At 43.1% G+C, this 27,289-nt stretch overlaps 1 protein-coding gene and 1 pseudogene across 2 annotated transcripts in view; both read right to left on the reverse strand.

The window, feature by feature from the left end:
• GRIP1 (glutamate receptor interacting protein 1) overlaps positions 1-27,289 on the reverse strand; it is a 257,964-nt gene that overhangs the window by 74,061 nt on the left and 156,614 nt on the right. For both annotated transcript variants that reach the window (XM_023761662.1, XM_023761661.1), the window contains exons 8-12: positions 20,562-20,709; positions 18,316-18,485; positions 11,799-11,954; positions 2,205-2,391; positions 1,461-1,606 (exon numbers count right to left, since the gene is read on the reverse strand). In XM_023761662.1, the coding sequence (XP_023617430.1) occupies positions 1,461-1,606; positions 2,205-2,391; positions 11,799-11,954; positions 18,316-18,485; positions 20,562-20,709 (807 nt within the window). The remainder of the gene's footprint in view (positions 1-1,460; positions 1,607-2,204; positions 2,392-11,798; positions 11,955-18,315; positions 18,486-20,561; positions 20,710-27,289) is intronic.
• LOC111827747 lies at positions 14,889-14,997 on the reverse strand (annotated as a pseudogene).

Below are 27,289 nucleotides of genomic sequence, written 5' to 3' on the forward strand. Positions count from 1 at the left end.
TCCTTGGCTTCATTGCATCTGGAAGAAAACCAGTATAGTCTTTCCCAAGGCCCTTCATAAATGAGCACTTTCCAAACTCTCCCACCCCGTCTCTAAAGCCAAACCTGATTCTCAGCCCAACTCCCCTATCTGCTGTAGCTAGAGCCCTTTTTGCTGTTCCTCAGACGCACCCAGCCTCTTATTTTGGTTCACATCTTGTACACCAGCTGCTCCCTCTGTCTGGAATGCGCTCCTCCCAGACTCCCCTGGCCAGCTTCTTCCCAACCTTCACATTTCTGCTCCAAGGCCACCTCCTTAGAAAGTCATCCTATGAAAATAGCTCCCCACAGTCATTCTCTAACCCCCATCCTGCTTTATTTCCCTTAGAGCACTTATTATGGTCTGACTTTATGTTTGTTAACTTAAACATTAACTTTCTGTAAGATATCATATAAGCTTCATTAAGACAGGGATTTTTTCTTTCCTGTCTACTATTACACCTCCATGGTATAGAAAAGTAATTGGCCCACAGTAAATACTCAGCAATGTAGGGATAATGCAATCTCTATGTCCGAAGGCATATCTGCACGGATTGGCTAAGGTTATTGGCTCTGTGAGGTGCTGTTTCACTGGGTGAAGATAACTTTCTTAGATGGGAACTGGCACCAACCTCTAAGACCCACACACATGTTAGCTACTGACAAGGACTCCCTTCATAATCAAATTCAGGCTCCTGTGAGCCCTCTTCTTGACTAGGACTTGTCTTTGGCCGAGCCCTTAGCCTGCGGAGCCAATTTAGCAAGTCTCCTGCTAACGCAATTTACTGAGTATCCCTCCATCCTTGAATATATAATCACATCTCTCATCCCTCCACCATTGATATCAAATCAAATTCCTCTTAGTAATTTTCAATCCAATGACTCCCTCTCCTTCTCCTTGCCTGCTGGCTATAAATTCTGGCTGTCTTTGCTCTCTCGCGCAATAGCCTTGAATAAAGTCTTCCTTCTCATTTTTAACAAGTGTCTGGTACAATTTCTCTTTAACATTAGAGACCAAATAGTTACCCACTGAGCTTGTATACAGCTATTTAATGAATTTTCACTGGTCCCCTTCAAACCTTCTTATGTTCTTTGCAGTGGAAAGGGTCAAAAAAAGGCTTTTCTTTTCTGTGTGACTGAAGAATATGGTTTCTCTAGCATACAGGAGAAAGTCAGGAAGAATAAAGGCTACGTGCTTCTTTTTTATCACCTTTATAGTGGCTATTACTTATTTATTTTGTCACATTTATTTTCTACTGTTCTTGTGGTGACATTTTAATGAATAATACAACAACCATGTTCAATTCAAAATGACACCCCAAATCTCCTAAACAAAAGCATGTCAGTGTATAAAAAATAGTTCCCCATCTGCCACGAAACCCATGCAATTCACAGGCAGTCCCCTCCTGACTCGGCAGCCAACTGGCGATGATATGGTCATACCTGCCACATCGAACTCGATTTCCAGGGTGACCTTGCTCGTGATGGAGGAGTCTCGGAGGAGCTGATTGGCTTCCTCGAAGGTGCTGTCTTCGGTTGGAATTCCATTAATGGCCATCACTCTGTCTCCAATCTGTAGGACCCCACATCTGAATGTAGAACCACATGTTAGAGGCTGCATAGAGGGTAAATGATCATCAGTCGAAGTTGCCACATCTGCTTTGTTTGACCCTTGCAAAATGGCATAACCATGTGGTCTTGTTTATTCAATGCTGTGGGAATCCTATTAGTTAGGTCAACTGCAATGTCTTGCACTTTTGCATCTCATGGCTACCAACGTGAGCAAGGGAATCTTGAAGTACTCCAGCAAAGTAATTAATAATTCAGCACCATGGTATTTTTCTAATCTGATCTGAACCAATATATTGTAATGATGAATGTACATCCCTCCATGGCAGAGAAGCTATTAAAGTTTGAACTTAGAGATTTTTTTAATAGATTTTTTTTTCCTTTTTAATTAATATACCCTTAGTCCCTGATGGACGAAACCCTGCTAGATAAAGGCATCCATGCTCATAATTCTTCTCAAAACTGATCAAGAACATAAAATTTTATTGTCAGAACAGAGAGTTCATTATATCTTACATTTCCTGCATTGAGCGCTGTTCCATAATTTATTAGTTGTCCAAAAAGAGCCGGCGCACAAACGCACAGCAGGGAAAGATGCTGTGAAAGAAAGCGTCTCACCTCTCTGCAGGGCTGTCAGCCTCAATGTAGGAAATCAGAGGCGGAGAAGAGAGTGTCTCCGTGGCAAACACACTGCCCTGCAGCTGGATCCCAAATCCTGTGACAGGGTCTGCCGTCAGCACCACCTCTGTGGTTTCTGTGTGAACGACCTGGCCAGCCAAGCCCACTGTGCTGGAGGCTAAAGACACTAGAGGAGCAACACGAACAAGAATGACGTCAGGTTGAAGCAAGCACCAGAAAACCAGCATTTCTAAAACAGATCATGGCTCTGAAGAGCAGCTCACTGGCTACGGTGGGAGGTCATATTTTGGCGTTCTGGTAACAACTTTAGCCAGAGCTGAACAAGATGTGTAACTCTCACAGAACTAGTCAGTTCTGTCACAATACGCAATGTAAGGTGTTGCCTCCTCCCCTTACATACCTGCCTGTTAGGGGCAATTGTGGGAGTTGCAGGAAGAAGACACCCCAGGGTCAGGGTCAGGGTCAGTCAGGGTCAGGGTACCTGGATTCTGGTCCTGGTTCTACTACTGAGAAACCATTAACCTCTTTCCTAGCTAGAAGGAGGAGGGTTGGGCTAACTTGCCTAATGGTTTTTCTACTTCAGCTTTAAGATTTACAGACAATCTGACCTCCAGCTTTGAAGAAATGCTCTGAGTCTAGCTCCCAGGGTGGTAAGGAAGTGCTGGTCATCAACCTCACTCTAGCATCAGGTTGGCATGATGGAGTCATTTAAACGCTACATTCCTCCTACTCTCAAACTTGGTCTCTTCAGTTCTTATTTCTTCCCAATGGGTCTCCAACATACTCTGTCATCTCTTATTTCATTTGTTCCTCTGATAGTCTTCTCAGCCCCCTGGCACACATCTCCGACTTGTTCCCATCCCCACCCATGTCACGACTGACTGCTGCACTCCTGGACGCCTTCCTCTCAGGCGTGACCTGTGCCTCCTTTGTTCCCTGAGAGCAAGAGCTCTGTCTTTAGGGTCACCCTCTGCCGCACTGTCACTTCCTCCCAACAGAGGCTTCTGGCCCTTTAATGGAAACCTGATGCGAACACGTACCTCTAAACCTTCTCCAACCAGAAGCTGTTTTCTTTCACTCTCCCTGCACGGGGCAAGGAGAGAGAAGGGTTTCTAATACTGCTTGCTTTCCATGCAGTGATCTTTTATTTGTTTTGGTTTTTTACCTCATACCACTCCTATTTAGAGTTCCATATGCTGTACTAATTTCTGCTCTGTCTCATCTTCAAACCCATAGTTTTCTGTTTACAAGATCCCACCCCTCTTCCTCACTGACTTCAGGACTTGGCTCATCGTCTATCTCCTCTGACCTACAGCTTTTCGTTGTCCTAAGCCCTTTGACATGATGGGAATAATCTAATGTGCTGGGTTTGTGGTTCTGCAGCTCTCCCATTGCTAGCATTCCACCCTGTCAGCTCTCTGCCACAAAGCCCTGGGCGGACCCCATCCTCCTTTGAAATGGGTAGAGCTCCAAGATCTCAATCCTCCTTGGTGATCACATGTCCTTATTAGCCATCTGTCCCAGTCTCTACGATCTAATTTTCTGCTCTTATGACTTCTGCTCCCATTGCCTCTCACTTGTCTCCTAGTATTTTTAGCAACAGATCACATCCCCCCACCTCTTCAAATGAAGGCAGATGATAAGGGATGCCTCTATATTCCAGATGAAAACAGAACTACTGCAGTTGACGTTGGAATGAGACCCCAAGCCTTCGTCCTCCCTCATAGGGGAATCTGTGAATGCAGTTTAAAGACCATCATCTTTATCCATTGCCTTTTACTAGCATCCTTTGCCTCCACACTCCACCTGGACCTCTGGTGACCACTTCAATGATGCATTTGCTGGTAAGAGATTCTGAAACCTCACGTGATTGTCTATACGCTAACGCTCTGTCCTCTTTGGTAAGGCCCAGTTAACTCCACCGCTGTTACTAAGTTGCTTAGGGGTGTTGAGAAAGTCATGACAAATTCACATTATTCTCTATGGGGCCCTGGAATCTTTTGCTGAGTAATATTTTGGCACCTTATTAGATTTCTTACAGGATCTGTCTCAAACATTTCTACCCTTAGTAAGGTCAAACTTGACTCTTTATTTCTTACAAGACTGAAAATATGCCACCATTTAACAAGAGTTCCTTAAACAACATTGTTTCGATCTTAATTTATCTGTATCAGCGATTTTCAACCTTTTTCATCTCATGGCATAATAACTAAAATTCTACTGCACACCAAAAAATGTATTACATTTTCGGCCGGCCTGGCAAAAGAATATTTAGGTATAATTTTGATTCATTCACACCAGACGGCTATTGTTGTGTTGGCTGTTGTCATTTTTTAAATTGACAACCTAAGGGAAAAGAGGTCAGAGCCCCTGACTAAATAGTCAGGTATTGCATGTTTTAAAAACTCTCGCAGCACACCAGTGTGCCGCGGCACACCGACTGAAAACCGCTGTTCTGTATCACCATCTGTTCTCTCTTTCCCCCATTTTTTCCTGCTTCAGGGGGATGTATCCTTTTTCCATCTCCAGGCTAACTATTAAGTATTTTTGATACTATCCTTTTCCGCTCCTGTGATTTTGTGCCATAAAATCTTTCTTGCCACTTTTCCAACTTACTTACTCACTCCCCTAGCTTTCTGACCTCTCTCTGATTTGTACTGCTTCTAAATGGTTTAAACTGTGGCTTCTTCCTTTACCCTTTACTGAAACTACTCTCACTGCTGGCTTCCTGATTGCTAAAATCTATGGCCTCAACTGCTCTAGCCACTAAGTAGCCACTGGCTTTGGAAACCATCACTTTCTTTCTCAAATTGCCCTCTGGGTTTTGATGAAGCTTGGTTCTTAGTTTCTTACTTTTTAGCACCCACCATTCTTTTGCTTTATCTGCATGTCAAGCAAGCTAATGCCCATGGTTCGGTCCTAAGCCTTTTTTATCTCATTCTTTTCCTCATTCACTTCCAGTAAAATATGATCCAGTAAAATACATACCTTCTCAAGTCTACCTCTCTAGTGATGAATTTCCGGACTTGATAGATGCCAACTAGAACGATGTCTCATTGACTCCTCAAACTCAACATTTTCAAAATTGAGTTAATCACTTCTCTTTTCCTATGGGACCACAATTACAGTCCTCCGGGCTTGAAATCTCAAAGTAGCCTTTGACCCACAACTCCCCATTGTCTCAAACTCAATCAATTTTGTTTAAATCCCCCTTTCCATTCTTACGGTCAATGCCTTAATTCAGGCTTTCATTACGTTTACTTCAATTAATCTAATATACATATTTCTGGGTTCTTTCATGCCAGTGCTTTCAATATATTGTTGCCAGATTAACATTCTCTTCAGAATGAGGCCCCAATTTATCCACTCCTCTGGAGTAGAGCCTCATCACTTGACCCTCAGTTCTTTGCATGTCTGGAATCCTAGTGCCTGTACCATTCAGTGAATGCTACGTAAGTGAGAAATGAGTCACATTTTGTGATATCATCTGCATTTTTTGTTTTGAAACCAACATTTCATGTAGATTCTGCTAAGTTAAGGAACTAGGAAGTTGTTCTTTGGGACGCAAATATTTCCATGATGTGGATCGTTCCAGCACTGCAGCTGACATGGCAGAGGATGGTGGCGAGTCAATGTCTGGAAGGACTAAGGGAACTGTACTTCTTCTAAAGAAGCACGATCATTGTTCTGTCTCAGCAGGATGAAGTCAGTGAGATTTCTGCAGCCTGCAGTGGGGAGTGAAGGGAGCCTCCCACCCTAAGCTTTTTACAGGTGGCCACCTACAGTTCCAAAGTCTCATGGACTATCAATTATTTTCGTTTTTAAATTAAATTTATTGACATGGATTAATAAAATTTTATGTTTCCGGTGTGCAATTCTATCATACATCACCTGTATATTGTATTGTGTGTTCAGCAGTCCAAGTCAATTCTCCTTCCATCACTATTTATTCCCCTTTATCCTCTTCTACTTCTTCCCAAACCCTCCTCTCCTTCCAGGAATCAGTAATACGTTGTCTGCTTCCTTGAGGTTTTTGTTTTGTTTTGTTTGTTTTTGCTTAATCCCTTCACCTTTTTCACCCAGCCCCCCAAACGCCCCTACTCTCTGGCAGCCATCAGTCTTAAGATTCTGCTTTTGTATCTATGAGTTTGTATCTATTTTGTTTGTCTGTTTTGTTTCTATTTTACTTGTCAGTTTATTTTGCTCATTTGGCTATCATATTTTCTAGGATGCTTCTGTGAATGTGAGCTGTACTTTGATTACTCTCCAGATCATACATATATTTTTTTTAATGCTGGCACAAACCAGTAGAAGATGCCATATCCTGTCTGTAAGCATCTGGAAAGCTGCATTTCTTTCCAGCTAGTGAGCAGGAACAGAATATTAGAACATCACTTATTTGGCAGATTACTTCCAGTTCTTGGTGAAGCTTTTTTTTGGATGTCAACAAAAATACTTTCTGTGAATCTTTATACATATATTTCATCTGAAATCTCAATTTGGTGCAGATTTTTAGACTACTTAATTAGAGTTAGAAACTATGTTTGGACTTCTAAGTCAGAGACGCCCTGAGGACACAGGCCTGACAGAAAGTGTGCAAGTTTCTGAGGGTTGTGCTCTGGGGCATGTCAGGATATCTACTCCAAAGGAAAGAACAAGTTGCTGCCACTTTCATCCCCTCTGCATAGGAAGAGTCAAAATACTCAATGGGCGTCTTTAGATTTTAGATATCAGTTTCCATGTGCCACTAGGACCCATTAACCAGGTGATCCAAAAAGTTGGATCAGTTGGAATGAGCAGCTAAGATGACGTTACAGCTGCTCCCCACAATGATGCATGTGGCTACTCCAGGCCGGTGCTTTCTGAGGGAAGCTTACAGCCATAGCAATGAGACCCTGACACCAGACTAAACCAGAAGTGATGGCCTGCAATTTCAGAAAGAGAGGAGAACGGAAATGCCAGTGTACAGCTACAGAGAAAACGGATCATTTGAATCCTGTGGCTTCTGGGGAGCAGGACAGAAAGGGACACTGTGTCCCATTCTAAGCCTCGTATTACAAGTTCACTTTTAACTATAAGCCTATATATTGTGATAAAAGTAAGAAGGTGAACATTAAAAAAAGAACTTTTAAGTCAGTTGATTACCATCTCCATTAATTAAGAATCAAAAAGAAATGGTCGGTTTAATAACAATGGGAGAGATTAGGGGAGCTGTAGCAAAGACCCTCTCCAAGGAGAAGCTTGCTATGTTTTTTGGATCAGTTAGAGAAGATGAAAATTTCATTCTGTAGAGGGTTTTGAACACAGAAATAAGCACTAATTCACTGTGGGTAGCATTAAATTTATAAGCTCTATCTAGAGGCAAGTTGAGGTGATAGAAATCATTAGGAACTTTAATTTAGGATTAAAATGTATTAAACATGGGTTTCATAATTATATAAAGTTATAATTTATCTAATAAAAACAGGCTTACATTAGAACTAGGATTTTACAATTCACTCTGAAAGTCCTCTGACACATTGGGATCTATTCTTTGAAACAGTCAAATTTCATTTGAAATTGCAGGTACTGATTACTCACAGGCATTAACGTCTTGAAAATGATTACCAGACATGATAAACATCAACTGCAGAATCAAGGATGATGAGCCAGAAAGAAAAACAACCAATATTCCTTGGAAGAGAAAACGATGAACTTGATTACCCCGCTTCATTAATGTGGTCAAGCAGCAGAGGAAAATGAAGGGGATTTAATCCTGAGTTCAGAAAGTTGTAGAATGAATTCTCTCTCCAGTAGCAAATGCCCCTGCAAGGCACTGGCCCTGGCCTGAGAGGTGCCCATTTCTACCCGCAGGTGAAGGCGGACATGACTACTCTGCCGCCATGCTGTGTGTGAATACCAGTCACTGGTGTGTGCCAGCATTCACACCTGCATGTCCTGTCCCTTTCACACCTGGAGGGTTCTGTTCACAGCCCTTCAGGTTTGCAGGGAATGGCCCTGTGTTTGGGTCAATTCTTGTCTTTCCGAGTGTAAGTAAGGGAGGGGAACCAAAGGCAGTTTTCTAACTCCCAAAGTTTAAAAATCAGCACCATGTTTCCTTCATTTAGAAGGCTGAGAGGTTTACTGTTAGATATGAAGAGCATTTAAAAAGTACAGAGAGCAAAGGACCTCACAGATTTATTAGTAACGCGGTGTTTGTCATTCTTTGACCCTGTAATTTAAGACATCTCACTGAAGTGTTCCACATTTAGGGTCGACCCCCTGTGGACACAACACATTGTGTATCACGTGGTCCATTCGGGAGCGCAGCGGGGTGGCCAGCAGCCCCCTCCTCCACGCAGGGCTGGTGGGGGCAGATCTTACGCTGTCAACTGCCAGCGCTCTGTGCTCCGTCACTTATAAACGCTTACCGTTAGCTGCCTTGGCCTTCCATTTTTTTTTCAGGGGTCGGTAGAAGGGATAAAAGTTGTTAGTCTTTTTCATTCTCTTCCTCTCAGCTATCTGCAATGCTGCCCTCCCTAGTAGTAAGTGCCAATGACAAAAGAGGCAAAGACCGTTCTGGGCATGTGCTCTGACGTGTACTCTCTGTTGTATCTCAGGCTGACTGGGCACAGGCAGTCTCCCCACGGGCTCTGGGTGCAGGAGCAGGAGGCAGACAGCAGGGGAACTGGCTCAGTCATGCCTCTGTCATGGGGTGTGGGGGTGACGGGGTCCTGGAAGGAGCCCTGGCCTCTGCAGTAGAAAAAGGGCAGCCGGGTTGTGGGGAAAAGTCAGTAACATTCCAGAAGCGGTGAGGAGAGGTTCCCTCTGTGACACCCTCCGGGCTTTGTGACACTCCTCACAGCCGAGGCGGGGGTTGCTCACCACTGTCCCTGTGGAACTACCAGCACTTTCCTGTTTCACTGCTTGTAACATATGGTCGCGGGTTTTCTGTATTCTCCCCTCTAGGCAACTGTACAGAACGTTTTCATATTTATGTGAGATTTTCCACTCTTCCGGCCATGTCCTTCCTTCGTCCTGGAAACATATGTGAGAATTCTTTCTGGTTTCCAGGTTCTGGCCTCAAATGCTCACCAACACAGCAAAGAGGCTTTTGATTGTATTTGGGACTTTGCCAGGACTCACCATCCATACAAATGGCATGGTTGCTATAGAAACATAAGAGTGAGAAAGGGGGCAGCCAGTGGTGGCACGGAATAAACACATAAATAAAGTGGTGGAAATAAACCAAGGTAGAGTGAGAGTGGCAATAAAACTTTTATTATCAGTTATTTGGAGAAACCTTTCTCTCTAATATGACCATTCCAAGCTTAACAACAACAACAAAAGAATGGAACCTAATCTTGAGGATTTTTGTGTGTGATTTTGGAAAACTAATTTTTTAAGGCTCTTTGAAGTTGGAATAAAAGTTCATAGTTTGTGAATCTTATTGTTGGATTAAAATATAACATATATGATCTCCTGAGACAAACATTCTGGTCTATGTATGGTCAGTGATGCTCTAGTAGCGAATGTCTACAGCAAACACAAATAGCTAGAAATTTCTTCAACCAGCTTTGTGTTTATATTTCCACTATGTTGGAGAATAATGTGCTGATTCAAGAGAGAAATTATGAGTTGGCCATGGATGTCAGTGACAGTGTGGCCTCAGCTTTGTTTCCTACCACAAAATTCAAGATGTGCAAATATCAAACCCATTATCATTCGTTTGTAGTCCCTAATGTGCTTAGTCAACATAGGCAGTCTTACCTAACACAAGCAAATGTTTAGCCATTGAAGCACAAGTACAAACATTAATAAATTCATTTTAATTGCTCTTCCCTGCTGAGGGATGTTAGCCTGTTTCTGTCAGTGAGGAGTGCTGTACATGAAGCTATTCTATGTAAAAATATTCATGAGCAAATGCCCACCACAAGCCCTGAAGGCACTGCATGGAAGACTCAAGATCTATGTGTTATGCCAAAGTGTAATCACTGTGAAAAATGAAGAAATTTGAGAGGAATGTTAACAGAGTTTCGCACAGGACCATTCAGACTCAGGCAGAATAGCAGCTAACACTTAATCTATTCAAAAGAGCTAATTACAGTGGGGCCTTGACTTATGAGTGTCCCGACTAACGAGTTTTTCGAGATACGAGCCGTCTCTCGGCCGATTTTTTGCTTTGAGTTGCGAGCTAAAATTCGGGTTATGAGCCAGCTTCAGATACCCCACCGCTAGTTGGCGCAGCGAACGTCACAGTGAACGCCACAACATCAGCCCAGCATCACGTATCTCACTCGTTCACTTTATGATTTGACATACGAGTAATTTGAGTTACGAGCTCCATCACGGAACGAATTAAACTCGTTAGTCAAGGCCCCACTGTATATGACTTGAGAGACCGTTTCCTGGGCTGGGTGGTGGTCAGTCTCCTACACTGATGGTGGCGCGGGTGGGACTGGCAGCACATCCACTTGCATAGATGAATCTCTGGCAAATAAGTTGAAGAGCCAACAGGCTCAACCACCCCTTCTCACAAGAACATTCTCTCTTCACTACCAGCTTTGAAGTATCTGGGTTTGGCTTTATTTAGGTAACTTAAGGGTGTTCTTTATTTTATTCTCATGGTAATCCCAGGAAGAGACCCTATCTCCTTTGAGCTTCTTTACAGGAATCACAACCATGGCCAAAAGGGACATATAGGATACAACCCATGCACGCTCTAGACTACAATTAGATCTCGCTGGAAAGATAGGTGTTTTCTTCCTCTAAAACGTAATGTGATGATGATGAGAAATTATGATCTTCCCCAGCAAGAAAAATTAGGAGCTTTTTGAATTTCTTCCCTGTTCACACAATCATTACCCCTTTTTCTCTTTACCAGTATGTGTATAACCAGTCATCCAAAAGCAAGTAGCCAAGCACATTTTCCTAGTCTTGCTTGGTCTATACTGAGCATGGCTGTCCCAGAGGGTCATATTTCCAAGAATCCTATTTGAAATTCCTAGACTTTAAGATGCTTGTTGTAAAGATAAACATCCCTCTCATCTTCTTAAGGCTGAAGTGGGCAACAGAAATATATGTTCAAGCCGTGATTCTCAATGGGGTGGGTCCCTGGGGAAAGTATTGGAATCTTGGGGAATGAGATATTAATAGCATTAAACAAAAGTGTGAGGTTCTTATATTTACCAAAAAGGAGACATAGTTTTCAAAAAACTGCTTTAGAGTGAATAAGAAACTAAGAACAAAGGTCATGCTCGAAGCTACCCTGAACACAGGGAAGGAGTTTTAAAGGAAAAAAATCACATCTTAAGTCATTTTGTTAGATCAAAGGAGCAAGAAGAAGTTTCACATAAAAAGTCGTAGGCAAGGGTAGTATGAACTAATTCAATCTGAAATTGCATCCCCTGTAATCACTATCCTAGAGATAACGGATATCACTTTAATGGTCTTTGGCACCGAGCTGGACCTGCTTGGCATCTGCCTGATGAGCAGGCTCTGTAAACTCTTCCCCCAGACCTCTGTGGACCAAAGACTCTAACCTGCCCACACGCTTTCTCCAGGCCACACGGCACTGGCTACCATTCCACTTACGTGAGCTTTTGAAGTCTTTCTTTTTCAGTCTCCTCCTCATCATGGTTCCACGTGGACTAGTGGAGTAGAGGCTGCGAGGCAAAGTCCCCATGTTCAGGGAACTCAGGCTGTATGCACTCATGGAGGTAGGAGAGAAGGATGAAGACACCAGAGCTGCTGTAAGAGAATGAAGACTTGGCACAGAGCATTCCCAGGTGGGGTGTGAGCCCGCCACACGTGCCAACCAGCGACAACCCGGGAAGACACACAGGACGCACAGTGGTAGCGAGTAAGTGCCCCAACCAGACAGAGACAGGGCTCAGGAGCCGGGGACGCATCGCTTTAGATTCTGAGTTACGAGAGCCCATGGACACCTGAGGGGCAGATGGTCCCCGTACACATAGTGGAACACAGAGAAGCTCTATGAGTTTTGCTTTAGACACACAAAAATCCCAAACATTAAAACAAGTTTCTTCATAAACAACACAATGCGTCAGATACGTAATCTCATTTTCATAGGTATTTTCTGACATGACTTTTGCATGTGATTCCACATATTCAGAGAAGATCTGCGAATACTGTACGCTGTATAACATTCTGAATGGTTATTTCCTGACCACATGTAAAGCATTCTGAACATTTACATCCTCTCCCCATGACAAATGCGTTCTGATGGAAAAGAAAAAGACGTAGGGGATGTCAGAAATGGTAAGCTGCTACAACGAAAAAAGCATACAACGCCCATGAAACCAAAAACGGTATGACTCAGATGAGCAAGGAGGGAGATGAAGATAATTTAAATAAAGGACCAGGAGGAGAAAGCCTGGAACATTACGAGGGCTGTTTGGAGGAGGCGCTTTCGGGAATGTCAGGGCCGGCAGTCTGCCATGGTCAGGGTGGTGCGCGTTAGAGTGATGGTAGGTGTGGAGGCTGCAGTGGCTGCTGGCCCAGGAATCCCAGGTAAGTTGCCTGTCGCTCCTCTGAATTTTCACTGCCCATATGAAGTGATGATGGGAAATAAGAAAAACAAACAAAGAACCAAAAAAAGAGGAAAAATAACTGAATTGCACAAATAAGAAGTGTAACAAAAATGAAAGCTTCTTGAAAAAAAAAATCTACTGTCTACTGCCTTTGCCCTTTTCTCAGTGGTCAGCAAAACAGATGATTAAAATCAGGATGGAAACTTTCATCTTCCCAAGAATAATGCATGTTTTTTCCCCAGCCCATTTCCCCCCTCTTTTTAAAGATGCCTCTTGAATCAATTTCTAATCTCCCCCCAGTGCCTCACAGCAGAGATTAAAACCATTTTTTAAAACTTAAAAGTCAACCCCATAATGATTTATGGCACATGATTAGTAATTGAAGATTTGCAAATCTTGGCTAGTTAGTAGCATTTGTTTTGAGAGAGAAAAAAAGAAGAAACAATAAATCTCATAGGCTCATGATTCAAGTGGTTTACTGGCCACACATCACAGTTTTCTGCTCTGACTTAATTGCTCTATGATCCATCACTTGGACTTGGACTTAATTTTTCTCAACATTAAATCATTCTAATCATCTATCAATACCAGAATCTTATCTGTATCCTAGTAAGGAGAAGATAAAAGTCTCAACATAATACATTTTTTTTGGTATTTTTGAAAGAAGGTACTTACATTTGAAAGCAATAATTAATTCTTAAAATATTTCACATTTTCTTATATTTCCTAAAGATGCTACACAATTTTAATAAAGTTTATTTTAAAATGTTGGCATCCTTTTTATTTTTTAAAAAAATGTAGACTGTGTTTCCATTATAATTCCAGTATTGTTTCAATTTGATTTTCTACTCAGTGTTCTAAAGTATGACCAATATTATGTTTGTTACTATGTCTGATATGAAAATTTTCATTTAGGCTGCTTCAATGGGTTACAACAGCGGTTCTCAACCTGTGGGTCGTGACCCCTTTGGGGGTCGAACGACCCTTTCACAGGGGTCGTCTAAGACCATCGGAAAACACATATATAGTTACATATTGTTTTTGTGATTAATCACTATGCTTTAATTATGTTCAATTTGTAACAATGAATATACATCCTGCATATCAGATATTTACATTATGATTCATAACAGTAGCAAAATTACAGTTATGAAGTAGCAACAAAAATAATTTTATGGTTGGGGGTCACCACAACATGAGGAATTGTATTAAAGGGTCGTGGCCTTAGGAAGGTTGAGAACCACTGGGTTACAATGACCAAGAGATGCAGATGTGACCGCTATTAATCTCTCCAGCTTCATACCCTATCATTCCACTCATCATTGATTGTTCCACCAACAATGGTCTTAGGTTTGTTGGTAATACAAGCCAGGCTCCTTCCTACCTCAGGGCATTTGCAGTTCCTATTCTTTCTGCCTCTAATATTCTCCCCCCAGTTGTTTGCATGGCTGGCTCCTTCTCATCATTCAGCTCTCAGCTCAGCTGCTACCTCCTCAGAGTTGTGGCCGACTTCTGTGACAGAAGTAGCTGCCTTCTCCCACACTATCCTATTACTGTTTTACGTTCTTCATAGCACTTATTACTGTTTCACTTATTTAATGTATTTTCAGTGTTTGTCCCTTTATACTAGAAATCCATAGAATAGGAATCTACTTTGCTGTCTTGCTTACTAGATGTACTGTAGCAACTTTAACCATGCCTCGTACATAATGACTGACGAATGAATGAATGAATAACTGAACACATGATGAATAGGAATATCAGGGAGAGTGTCCATGTCCGCATTGCTGCAGCATTTTCCTTGTGATAAAGTGTTGCAAGGCAAGTCCCTAACGGATTCTCCTTCACCGTCCTTATTCTACGTTGTGGTGCAGAACACCATGTTTTATAGCAACGTGCAATCATTGCTGGGTCAGGCTAATCTACACCCACAGCCATCGATTTTACTCTTTACAAAATATTGCCTGTGTTTCCAATGAAGTATAGTGAGTGGATTTCAGAATTCTAAACTGAATTTTTGATCCGGTTCTTTATGGAATGCTTTGAAAGTAACTGGGAACTTTTGGGGCTGTTGTATATTAGGCAAGTATTTCAGGAGTTTAAAAAGAAAATGTTAACATTTTTTTAAAATACTGTCTAAGTCTATATAACGGCTTGTCTCATAGAGGAGAGCACCAGAATAGGTTAGACTTTGATACTATAGAAAGCTAAAATGTTACATTTTTATCAAACTCTTTCATTTTGCAAAAAACATTCATACACATTTTCCCATTTAATGGTCCCAATAATGACAGAAAACTTTCACTGAATACTTGCTATATCCCAGACACTGGCTAAGTGCTTTCCCATTGATTATCTCAGACAGTGTTCGCAATAGAATCATGAGGTATTATTCTCACATCCATTTTACAGAAGAAGAAACTGAGGTATAGGAAAGTTGGATAACTTGCTTAAGGTCCCAAGTGGTGGAGCCATAATTAAAACTCTGGAAGTCCGACTCGAGAGTCCCTTCCCTCAGCCACCACACTACACTGCCCCTGCCTTTGTTACAGATAAATAAATAGTGAAAATACAATGCTGTTCCCATCATTCCATGGTGACATCATTGCTGAAGTCTTAAGAGGTATCTGCCTTGGAGTTGTCTTCGTCTCTAATCGCACCCTCTTGCCCTGTCTGGGACGCCTGAGGGTACAGGCAACAGCAACTTTGGGGTGGTTCCTGGAGCTCGCCGATGCACGTCCTCTTGGCACAGAATATATCAAACCTAGCAATTCCGCTTACATTTACCCCCTAAAGTCTCAGTTTCCTTCAATTATGATTAAGGATCCCAAAGGTCCTCTTGGGGTACAATTTCTAACCTCATTGAAAAGTCGTTCTTGCTGGCTTATTTACTAGCAAAAGGCACAGTCAATCTCTGATTGCTAGTTGATGTGCCCATTTCTATGTTTCATAAAAACACTGTGGTGAATGCTTTGTTGATAAGCAAAATTTGGAAAATGTTGTACTTTCCCTCCACCTGGGATGAGAGACATGCTCATGTTCAGGCATCAGAGATCTTGAAAAAATAACCAGAATTTTCTTGTGGAAAAAGTGTAAAACTATGTAAGACAATGCTACTAATTACAAAAAGAGAAGTTTGAGGATTATGAACACCATTTTGGGAGGAGGGGTATTTTTCCTCCTTCATAACTGTGATCTAATTATGCTTAGGAGCCTATATTTATTTCCTTTTGGAAATGCAAGTCTGATTTTAATGTAAAATGCAGGGAGCTGCTTCTATGCTCGATAAGGAAGATGGTGAGCAATTGTCGGCAAAAGTGGATGATATGGTCACAAATTAGAATTACGTAAATTACCAGTTCCCTGAAAAATCATAAATGACATCATGTTCTCTACAGTGAAGAAAAAGAATTTGTTCTTGGTCTCCATACATTTTAGTGTATACATTCATGTTCTCAAATTGTCTTGGCAGGTAAACATATTATTTCCCATGCTGGAAACAATTTGAACTATTTATGATTTGTATACAGGCACATAAAAAGGAGAAAAATGAGGTTGCTAAGGACAATGACATTTTTAAAGAGTCTGTTAAACATTTCTGGTTCGCTGAAACCAGAATTTACCAAGCAAAATCTCACGCTGAAAAAGCGCTACATAGTGTGCGCTCTCCTCCCTACTGTGCTCCAAATCCATGACGACTGCAGATTAGTTTAGGAGAAACTTACAGTCCTAGAAATCTCTCCTCTCAGCCAGTTGCAGGCAGGAAAGGCTCGAGGGGCCTCCCGACAGGAGCGGCCTGCATCCTCTGAGCTCCTCATCGTTGCCACTCACATGAGGCAGAGTTTCTTCATAACCTGCCTGTACGGCATCGTCTCTCCACTCCAATGTGTAAAATTAAAATCTGATAAAGGTAATGCTGTACTAGAGATTTTCATTAGCTCCAGGGCTGCCTAAGCTCCATTTAATTAAAAGAGGTTGCATCCAGCTGACTCATTCAGTATGAAAATTAACTGGTCCCTCTCCTTTTTTCAAATTGCGGAAAAGTGCAGTGTGTTTTAGGAGGTGGGAGACACGCAACGCAAATGACCTCCTCATAAGCAAAATTACAATTACAGAGAAAACTGTTCTCTTTCTCTACACACACAGCAGTGCCTTCTTCACCTCCAGGGCACCTTGGAGGCTTCCAGGATTTGATTTCAGGAATAAAAAGGAGGGCACTTGGCTTAAGGAAAAGGAGGGAGGAGGAACTGGAATAAAGGCCCCACTGGGGAGTCTTTCTTCATTTAATTTTGGGCTCAAAGTACTTTTTCTTGCACCAGGTTTTGTTTAAAGAGGCCCAGGTGAAGGGTATGTACAGGGAGGGCAAAGTAGGTTTACAGTTGTGAGTATGTGAAACACAGAGTTTATTCTACTATTATTATTTATTAACTAGAAGCCTGGTGCACAAAAATTCGTGCACTGGGGAGGGGGGAAGGGTCCCTCAGCCTGGCCTGTGCCCTCTTGCAGTCCGGGACCCCTAGGGGGATGTCAGACTGATGGCTTAGGCCCGCTCCCCAGGGGATCAGGCCTAAGCTGGCAGTCAGACATCCCTCTGGCAGCCCGGGAGCCCTCGGGGGATGCCCGACTAACGGCTTAGTTGGATATCCTTAGCACTGCCATGGAGGCCTCTCCCACCACCACCGCTGCACTGGTCAGCCATGAGCCGGTTTCTGGCTGAGCGGTGCTCCCCCTGTGGAAGCACACTGACCACAAGGGGGCAGCTCTTGCATTGAGCATCTGCCCCCTGGTGGTCAGTGTGCATCATAGCGACCGGTCATTCCACCTTTAGAGTCAATTTGCATAATATCCTTTTATCATATAGGATGATTGTATTATTTTCCATATGAACAACTGTAAACCTATGTTTGCCCACCCTATAAATACTCAGCAAACTGTGATTTGTGGGATGGTAACACTGTAGATTCCCTCAGCTGACACTTGCTATTGAATAGGTGTACTCAAGTATTAGGATTCTCTCAGGGAAGATATTTGGTCAGAAAGGTTGTTCTCCATTTTAAGAAATACATTCCTCTGGCAAACAGACAAAATATAGAGAAAGTCAACTCTTCACACAACTATTCCCCACTCCCAAATATTTGAAGGGTCTGCTATTAATATCCATTTTATAACTATTTACAAAATGAAAGTTTTACTATTTACCTACATTGCCCTTCAAATAGAGTGGAAATTTAATATAACAGGTTATCAAATAACTACCCTTCTCTCCACACTCAATGTACATCCAAGGGTTTTGTTTTGTTTTTAAATATCAAATATTACTAGCCTGAAAATTCTTCAAAACATTCTCAAACAAGGTTTCTTTGCATAATTTGGGGCTTTTAAGTGAATGACATGCGTCTTAGCAAAAGAGATTCGGAGGATAAAGACCAGCAAACAAAGATAACCTGCTGTTTTGAAAAGAAATGACTAAGGCAGAATTAAACCCAGGATCTTCCTAGCTCTGCTGGAAGGAGCAGCAACTGCACAGAGAAAGCAGAGACTTATCCCCAGGGCCTCACCGTGGTCAGGTCCCTTCAGCGCCAGGCGGGTCTGGTGGTGGGGAAGGATCTCCAGCTTGACCTGGTCGGTGGTGTTGGCCAGGAACTGGGTCGCCTCAGCTAGCGTGCAGTACTCCATGCTGGTGCCGTCGATGGACAGGATGTGATCGCCCACGTGCAGCGCTCCACACCTGCGGGAGGGGAAAGGCTCAGTGCACCTCCTCTTTGGAATGTGGCTTTCATGTCCTTCAAAGTTAAAATTTCCCAGTTTCCATTTACACCCCCTCCCCCCCCAAAAATACTGGAGTGTTATAGGAAACACCCTGGCAAATGTAAAGAACATAGGAATAGGAATGTAAAACCTTGTGGCAAATACAGAAAAACTCAAGGAAGTGTTTTCCTCTTGTCCTTCGAAAACCAGCAAGCAATTATTTGGGGGCAAAGGTGCCAAATGTTGAGGGGAAATGAGCAGGGGGACAGGGAAGGACGGGCAATGTGTTTCCCTTGCCTCTTTCTGTGATGTTTCCTCCAAGGTTTTTGTGTTTATAAATATGATTGGTAACTATTCAGAATGTCAAGATGTGACTCACGGAGTTTGAACAGGGACATTGACAACTATTTTATGTGTGAAGGGGTGTAACTTGGGGAAGTTCAGCTAACGCTTCCTCACAATCTTTTCACACAGGCCCCCAGATCGCCAGTTCTGTATTCTTGTGTTTTGGTTTGTTATTCTGGAGTTAAACACTTATGAGTACAAAAGCTCTCGAAGATGGTGGGAATTATGCAGGAGGCACTAAACCAGTGATGGCGAACCTATGACACGCGTGTCAGAGGTGACACGCGAACTCATTTTTTGGTTGATTTTTCTGTGTTAAATGGCATTTAAATATATAAAATAAATATCAAAAATATAAGTCTTTGTTTTACTATGGTTTCAAAGATCAAAAAATTTCTATATGTGACACGGCACCAGAGTTAAGTTAGGGTTTTTCAAAATGCTGACACGCCAAGCTCAAAAGGTTCGCCAGGAGGCACTAAACCAAGGCCTGCGTGGTGAGAGATGGGGAGTACAGGGGGCAGGGAGGCTGCTACTTCTCGTTGAGCTCAGAGACTGGCTACTGGGTGAGCAGAGAAAAGCACAGTGATCAGCACCACACTTGATGTACCAGGCAAGTGGACAGCTCCTGACACTGCTTCCCCCTGCAGATGGGAAAAGACGGAGGAAATGAGAGCATCCTGCACCACTGAACTGGACACACCTGGATAAGTGGCCGTCATGGTTAAAGGACAGAATGCAGGGTAAGACCACAGTGGGGCGGTAGGCTGGCCACTACAGGGGTTGCTGCAGGTCACTGCACACAGCCAGAGGTGTACCAGGCATGGTGAGGGCATATGGGGAAGTGGGCTGAAGACATGCAGGGTGAACTGGGCATTCAATCTTATCTAAAAATGTCCACCGTGAGAATAGTCCACCTCTCAAGACAAAAGCATTTCAAGTCATCTCTTCCATCTACAATTATAATTCCACGTGGAGGTACTTGGAGTGCTTCAGCTCTGGGAGGTGGGCATTTTCTTACCGGGAGCTGTAACATAATGTATTAGGTGGTAAAGTCATCTTTGTTATCCCTCTTCTAAACTTGTAAGTCTAAAATACCAATTAGGAAAAGGAATTCAAGAAAACAGACTTCCTATTTTTACTGTCATAGGAATGAATGATGTTTTTAGGGACCCTTGAAGTTTGTGAAACCCTAAGATTAACATACCAAAAGTTGGACCTTTCTTTAAAGACGGTGTAATTAAAAAATTGCTTTATTCCTTTAAGAGAAAAGGACTGGGCCTTTACGGTGGCAGGACTGAATTGTTAGCAGTCAAGGAACGCCATGGCTTCCCTGCATGGAGCCTAATAAAGTTCTGCTCAGCTGCCCTCGTCCCAGGACATGGTAGGAAAACTTACTCAGCCTGACTTTTTTCTTTTCCATTTTCAAAGGCCACACCAAACATTTGGAGGAGGTGACATTACATCATGGGGTGGCTGATAAGGGAGGTGAATTTTTAAGCCCTAGTACACTAACTTGTTTTCTAGCTGAAACTTGTGTAAATTGGCAGGAGAGCTGTGTTTTACTGTGTGTGTATGCATGTATGTGTGTGTATGTACATGTATCACATATGCATGTATAACATATAGAAACCTGTATACATATACTATTTGTGTGTGTGTTTTAACACACAGGCAGTTTTGAAAAGCTGGTGCTTCCTACGACACTCACCTGTCCGCAATGCTTGCAGATTTGATTTTGTCTATGACAATGACCTGCTTATTACAGCACATCGAGGTAGTAAGGGCAACCCCAAGGCTGGCACCAGGAGTTTTGGCAACTTCAACTAGTAATGGCCCGGATGCTGTTGCCACAGAATCTATGAAAGAACGAATTTCAGAAAACAAAACAAAATTAGACAAATAAGCAACCAGACACACACACACACACACACAAATGGAGAATGTTCAGTCTGACATTGGTTTATCGATTTCATCACTGAAACGTAAAATTTGCTTTAAATGACATCCCCACAGCCAGCGGTAACTTCTTGGGGCATCTCTTAGGACACCTGTTCTATGCAGCTGGTCTTCAGTAATACGGGCACAGGCCTCTCTTCAATTACATGCTAAGCTTCACGTCAGCTGGGATAAGATCTATGTATCTTTATGCCTCTACATCACTTGGTGCATACAGTGCCTGGCACATACTAGGTCTCTCAATAAGTATTTTTAAATTAATTAATCCATGCAATAAACATCTTAGCACCTAATATGGATGGCTGGATGGCAGGAAGAAAGGAAGGAAGGTAGGGCAGGAAAGTGAGAGGGAGGGAAGGATGGAGGAAGGAAGGAAGGGAGGGAGGGAGGGAGGGAGGATGGAAGGATGGGTGGATAGATGGGTAGATAAGTGGATGATGTCTCTAATTAACCACATAGCAGGAATGTGTGCACTGTTGAATCTGTAAATCCATTTGTTCTTTCCTTATTCTAGACCTGATCTAGGGTCACCTCTACCTCAGGAGTGACTTCAGACATGCTTTATTTTTGTTTTGGAACACTCTTCATTCCTTCAGCTCCCACTGAACCTTGGGGACTCAGTGTAAACATCACTTCCTCTGGGGAGCCTCTCCTGATTCATGGTTTCTCTGTGCGCCCACAGCCAGCTGTATTCCTGCTTGTAGCAGACACCTCAGTGGCATAAAAGGCAGTGTGGGTTATATGCCTCTATTCCCCCCAGACTGTAGGCTTGCTGCGAAGGCAGAGACTATGCCTGGTCTATCACAGCATCCTCAGTGCCTGGGATAGTGATGGGTACAGAGGAGTGTGCAATCAATAGCTGTTGAACGAACGTATGGACAAATGAGAAAACTCATGAAATCGCTTAAAGCTCAGAAGAGGCAGGGGTCATACAGGAAAGAGCCCTGGACACAGAGTTAGAACATCTGCATTTAACTCTTCTCTTCACAATATTTTGGTTATGATTCTTTAGACAAGTTACTAAAACCTTCCAAGTCTGCTTGCTTACCTATAAAATGGTATATTTTCAAGTGTTTATTACACCAAAATCAATGTGTAATTAAACATTTTATAATTTTCAAAGTGCCTTATAGAACATGATTATCATTGATATATTATGACCTCAAGCCTTGAGTCATCTCATTTTTCAAGACTGTCTTTCTGATTTCCTACTGCTCTGGTGTTTGGGACTTCATTAATACAACTTTGTCATTATCACCAAGGCGCCACTCAGATATAGTAAACAGGAAGTCTGTACTCCTGCTGCTGAGTTTCAGGCAGTCTGCACTGACTCCTGAAGACGAAAGTTCCATGGGGAGAGCCATTTTCAGTCTGAGATGCAATAACATATTTCTTAAATGAGGTAAAGACAGAATATTCATGCCAGCAACAAATGATTGGTGATATTGAAATAATTTAGTCCTAAAAAAAAGAAATAATTTTCCCTGGCTGGTGTGGTTCAGTTGGATGAGTGTGGTCCCTGAACCAAGAGGTCACCGGGTTGATTCCTGGTCAGGACACATACCCGGGTTGTGGACTCAATCCCCTTTAGGGGGTGTGCAGGAGGCAGCCGATGGATGTTTCTCTCTCATCGATGTTTCTCTTTCTCTCTCTCTCTCTCCCTCTCCTTTCCTCTCTCTCTTAAAACATATTGAAAAAAAGAAATTATTTAGTTCTAAAAATGGTTGAGAGACCATTAGGACCTATATCTCTTCCTGTCAATTCCAGGGCAGAGCCTCATTGCTAATAGCTGGAAGGAGCCAACAATCTTGGTCTGTTAAGAGGACTTTTTGGACCTGCAGTTCATGGCTGTAATTTTCCCATTATATTATTACTAACTCCCAGAGATTGTTCCCAACCTAACCCTACTGCTACTCTCTGCTCTTGCTCACCTTGCTGTCTGAATTCCCCTCACCTAGGGGTTTATAGTGAGTGGTCCCTGTGCCTATATGCAACAGCGGTTTGCTCCTCATCTGTGGCAGTTGGGGCCCCCCAGAAAGATTTTGGGTCAGTCCCTGAAGCCCCTGTTTTAGTTGTCCTTCCATGATGAGAGTAGTTGATCTTGCCTACCTCTCAACTCTAATAGTCAAAGTTCTGCCGCAACCCACGTGCACCTGGTTTGATGTCACCAGCTCCATCCAGAAGCTTGCTGTCCTCTTCTTTGAGCGTGATGCCCCCTGGCAACCTCTCTTCCTGCTCAGATTGAACCTCACAGGAGGCTCTGGCCTACCAGGCTATTTCTATGTGTATTTATAGAACTTTAGAAGGGCTAATTTTAGAAGGACTAATTTCCCAAATGACTTCCCATAGACTTGTTGAATTTTAATAGGTAGGTTTGTGAGGTGGCAATCACATATGCTCTCCCATCTGGTTTGCTCATGTCTAAAGATAAACTTATTTGGCTTAACAGATGAAAGTAATCAAGTTTCTCTGTTACTTATTAACTTAATCTCTTATAAATGACAGAAAATGACAATTGTTCCTTGGTATCCTATCTTCCCTTTTTCTTCAGTAATAAGCTTCCTAAGTGTTAGCTGAGCAAATGGCTTTCCAGTTAAGGACAGCATTTCCCAGACTCCTTTGCAGCGAGGTGCAGCCCTGTGACTAAGTTCCAGCCAATGGGAAGTGGGTGGAAGAGAGATGTGACCCATTTTGGATGTGCTCTGAAAAAGTGGTTGTGTCTGCCTCTTCCTCATTTCCTACTTCTTGCTGTTGCCATGTGTGCCCAGAACTTGTGAGCCACATTCAGCCATGAAGACAGGGGCATGGAGCCACAACATAGAGGAAGGGCAGGTTCCTGACACCATATCTCCAGAGATTGCTTAATCACCCAAGAAATAGACAAATACCCTTCACCTCAAGGCCATGAAGAGATGTGAATTCACTGGGTGCCTGGGAGAGGACGCTATCTGGCCCTAGGAGAATCTGCCAGACTGGCCTTACTATAGAGGACTCTAAGCAAACCATGATGACTGACAGCTGAACAGAACCACAGAGTAGAAGGTGCTTATTTCAGTCCTAGCCAGAAACAGATGGTACTCAAATTAGGATAATTTGAGGAGAGTGTCATAAGGGGCTATTTAGAAAGATGTGATAAGGTTGTAGGGAAACCACAGGGAATACTCTAGGGCCAGAAGCAATAGGGCACCGTGCCTCATTAGACCTCATGCCTCACTAGACCCGAAGAAGCAAAGGATAGAACTGTTAGTGGAACCAAGATTTGGAGAGGATATTTGTGGACAGGGCTACCTGACAGGAGCTGGGACCTTCCATCAAAGAATGCAGCCAGCCCCAGTGAATCTACAGGGAGGAAGCCAGGGAAAAACAACCTCTGTCACTGTTCTCCCTCCCTCTGACCTCCTGCCATGATTCACTATTAGCTAAACCCAGAAGGAGCCAGAGGCATGAGAGCCTATCATGCAGGGCAACAGGGCATGACACAGAGCAGCAAGGAGAAGGGCGGTGAGTGGCTCTGGAGGTAAAAAGAAGAATGTCCTTATTTGTATATGTCTCCATTCAGCTTCTTTCCACAAACGTCTGGAGGCTGCTTGCTTTAAACAAAATATGCAATATAAGGAAATACTAAGGAAGAAGAAAAAGCGACTACAGATGCCTTGCCCACACTGGTTAATAGAGAATTTAAAAAATAGCTGAACTATATAGGTAAACCCACAGAGACAGAAAGTAGATTAGAAATTGCCAGGGGGTGGGGACAGAGTGACTGCTTAAGTTTTGTAACTACACAGAGGTGATGGCTGCACCACATTGTGAATGTACAACATGCTACTGAACTATACACTTTAAAAAGTGGTTAACTATGTTATGTGGATTTTGCTTCAATTAAATAAAATATGATTCTGAACCTCTGGAAACCAGGACAATCAAGGAAACATGGTCAGATATACAGTTGTCACTGCTGGAAAGGAGAAAGTCTGTCCCTACGATGGAAATAACGATTCTTCAGGCAGAGAATCCTAAAAGATATCTCTCCCCCGGGTTTTATATATAGTAAATGCTGCTCACTGACAAATGGGCAATGCCCTCCACACGTTTTTATAATAGGATGCAGAGGTGGTTTCCAATGGCTATGCCTTCATCAAGGTTGAGGCATAAAGTTAAAAAGCAAATGAATGATGATGTCTCTATAATGGAAAAGCTAATGTGATGGTTTGATCTAAAGACAGATCCTAGGGTGGACAGACCGGATGTCTCTCTGGGGATCTTTCCTAGATACCTGTCTTTCCCCTCATTTAGTTTTCCAACAGAAGCTGGGCATTAGACAATGTAAGATGGTCCCCTGTGATGAGACCCTGGTATGCTCGCAATTTATATACACGACTGAGACCACCTCCAAAAGCTATGGACATCAGCTAAATCAGCAGCAGAGTTAATGTACTATCAGGAGGCTGGAGAAGCCCATGTTCTGGCAAAAAGAGAAGAGCACCCACCTCACATTCCCACAGAACAGGGCTTACTAATTCATCATTCCTGCAACATGAATTTAAAATATACTATTATTGAGTGCTAACTATATACCAGGAACATCAGAAGATGCTGGGGACTCACAGATGAAAATGTTACTATCCCTCCCTTCTAGTAACCCCTGGGGATACCTTGCAGAGAAGGTGATGGAACAGGGTAGACTCCTGGATTTCACGATGGACACTTATTCTGTTGAACCTCATGAAGTTTCTAGTTACTTTTTTTAAAAAAAACTGAAGACACCAAATGTTTGCAATTTACTCTCCACTGCACCTCTGCCCCAATGAAATCTTTAATCTAGTAAGGTCAGCATACTTATAGAAAACTAGAGGCTGTGCCTGAATTTTCCGGGGGGGGGGGGGGGGCGGGTCCCTCAGCCCAGCCTGCACCCTCTCCAATCTGGGACATCCCTCTCACAATTCTGGGCCGCTGGCTCCTAATCTCTGACCTGCCTGCCTGCCTGGTCACCCCTAACTGCACCCCCTGCTGGCCTGATCACCCCTACCTGCTCCCCCTGCCACCCCTAACTGCCTCCCACTGCTGGCCAAGTCACCCCCAACTGCCCCCTCCCTGCTGGCCTGGTTGCCCCTAACTGCCCCCACCCCGCCAGCTGGGTCACCCCCAACTTCCCCCCCTGCTGGCCTGATCGCCCCTAACTGCCCCCTCCTGCCAGCCTGGTCACCCCCAACTGCCCCCCACTGCTGGCCAGGTCACCCCCAACTGCCCCCTCCCTCCCTGCTGGCCTGGTCACCCCATGCAGCCTGCTGTTCAGTCGTTTGATCGTCCCTCACTAACCCCCCTGCTGGCCTGGTCGCCCCACACAACCTGCTGTTCAGTTGTTTGGTCGTCCCTCACTAACCCCCTGCCGGCCTGGTCATAGGCAGCTATCTTGTGAGGGTCAATTTGCATATTACCTCTTTATTATATAGGATACTGGGTTATCTAATAGGATGTGATCTCCAGGTTCCTAGGAAAATTACTCAAGTATGGCAAAAGATCCACAGAAGGGGGTGGAAGCTCCCTGTCCATAAGGACTGCCTGTAGAACAGCAATCGTTATTACCAAATATCTACAGTACATGACAAGGAAATGGCAGTGACAGTGAGACCTACGGGGATCTGAGTAGGCTGAGCATGGTGGCTGGGATGAGTGTATTAGTGAGATAGAATTTGCTCTTAATATCTCTCAGCTGCCTCTATTTTCATGGGCCCTAGGAAAACAACAAACTATTTTAGCAAGTATGGCTTTCCAGCATTACCCATGAGGCAGTTCCTTTGTGCATCACAGAAGGGGATCTACAAATGTTAACGTTTAGTGATCATTAGCCTTCTCTGGCAATTGCTTTCCATAATAAATGTCTCCCCACAATAACATCAAGACGCTCATGCTGCCTTGGTATTAACTATTTCCCTAGCTGCCACCCAATTTCATCCTCAGAGGGCCTTAGGAAAAGCAGGAGTCCAAAAGCCCTGGCTTTATTCCAAGATGTCTAACGAGATGCACAGGAAAAGAAAAAGCAAGCAGACATGGTGGATGGATGGGGCTCTCTGATTTAAGAAAGTGCGAAAGAAAAAAATGGAGTGTGTCAAAATGAGAAAAATAAACAGAAGAAACATGAGGAAGAAATCATTAAGAACCCATCCCCTGACAGAAGATTAGTTACTCCTGCTGAAGTGAAGCATGGTTGAGAAAAATGGATCATGCAGATATAAATTCTTCATGGTTAAAGATGTCTTGGTCATTAAGATATTTGCACCACACTGAAGCCCTTGCATGCTGTGTTGATTTATAGGCTACATAATTACATAGGATATGCTGATGGCTGTTTGCAGGGGAAACACACTGGATTTTTATTTTGTTAATCAGTTTTACCACCCTGAGCCCTGCATTTCAATCAGAGTACAGGCTTGATTAGAACCTCCCAGAGGGTGGCAGAAAGACTGTGTGTGGTCATGTTAG

This window comes from Myotis lucifugus, unplaced genomic scaffold (genome assembly GCF_000147115.1).
Source record: "Myotis lucifugus unplaced genomic scaffold, Myoluc2.0 scaffold_212, whole genome shotgun sequence".
In the NCBI taxonomy this organism is placed as follows: Eukaryota; Metazoa; Chordata; class Mammalia; order Chiroptera; family Vespertilionidae; genus Myotis; species Myotis lucifugus.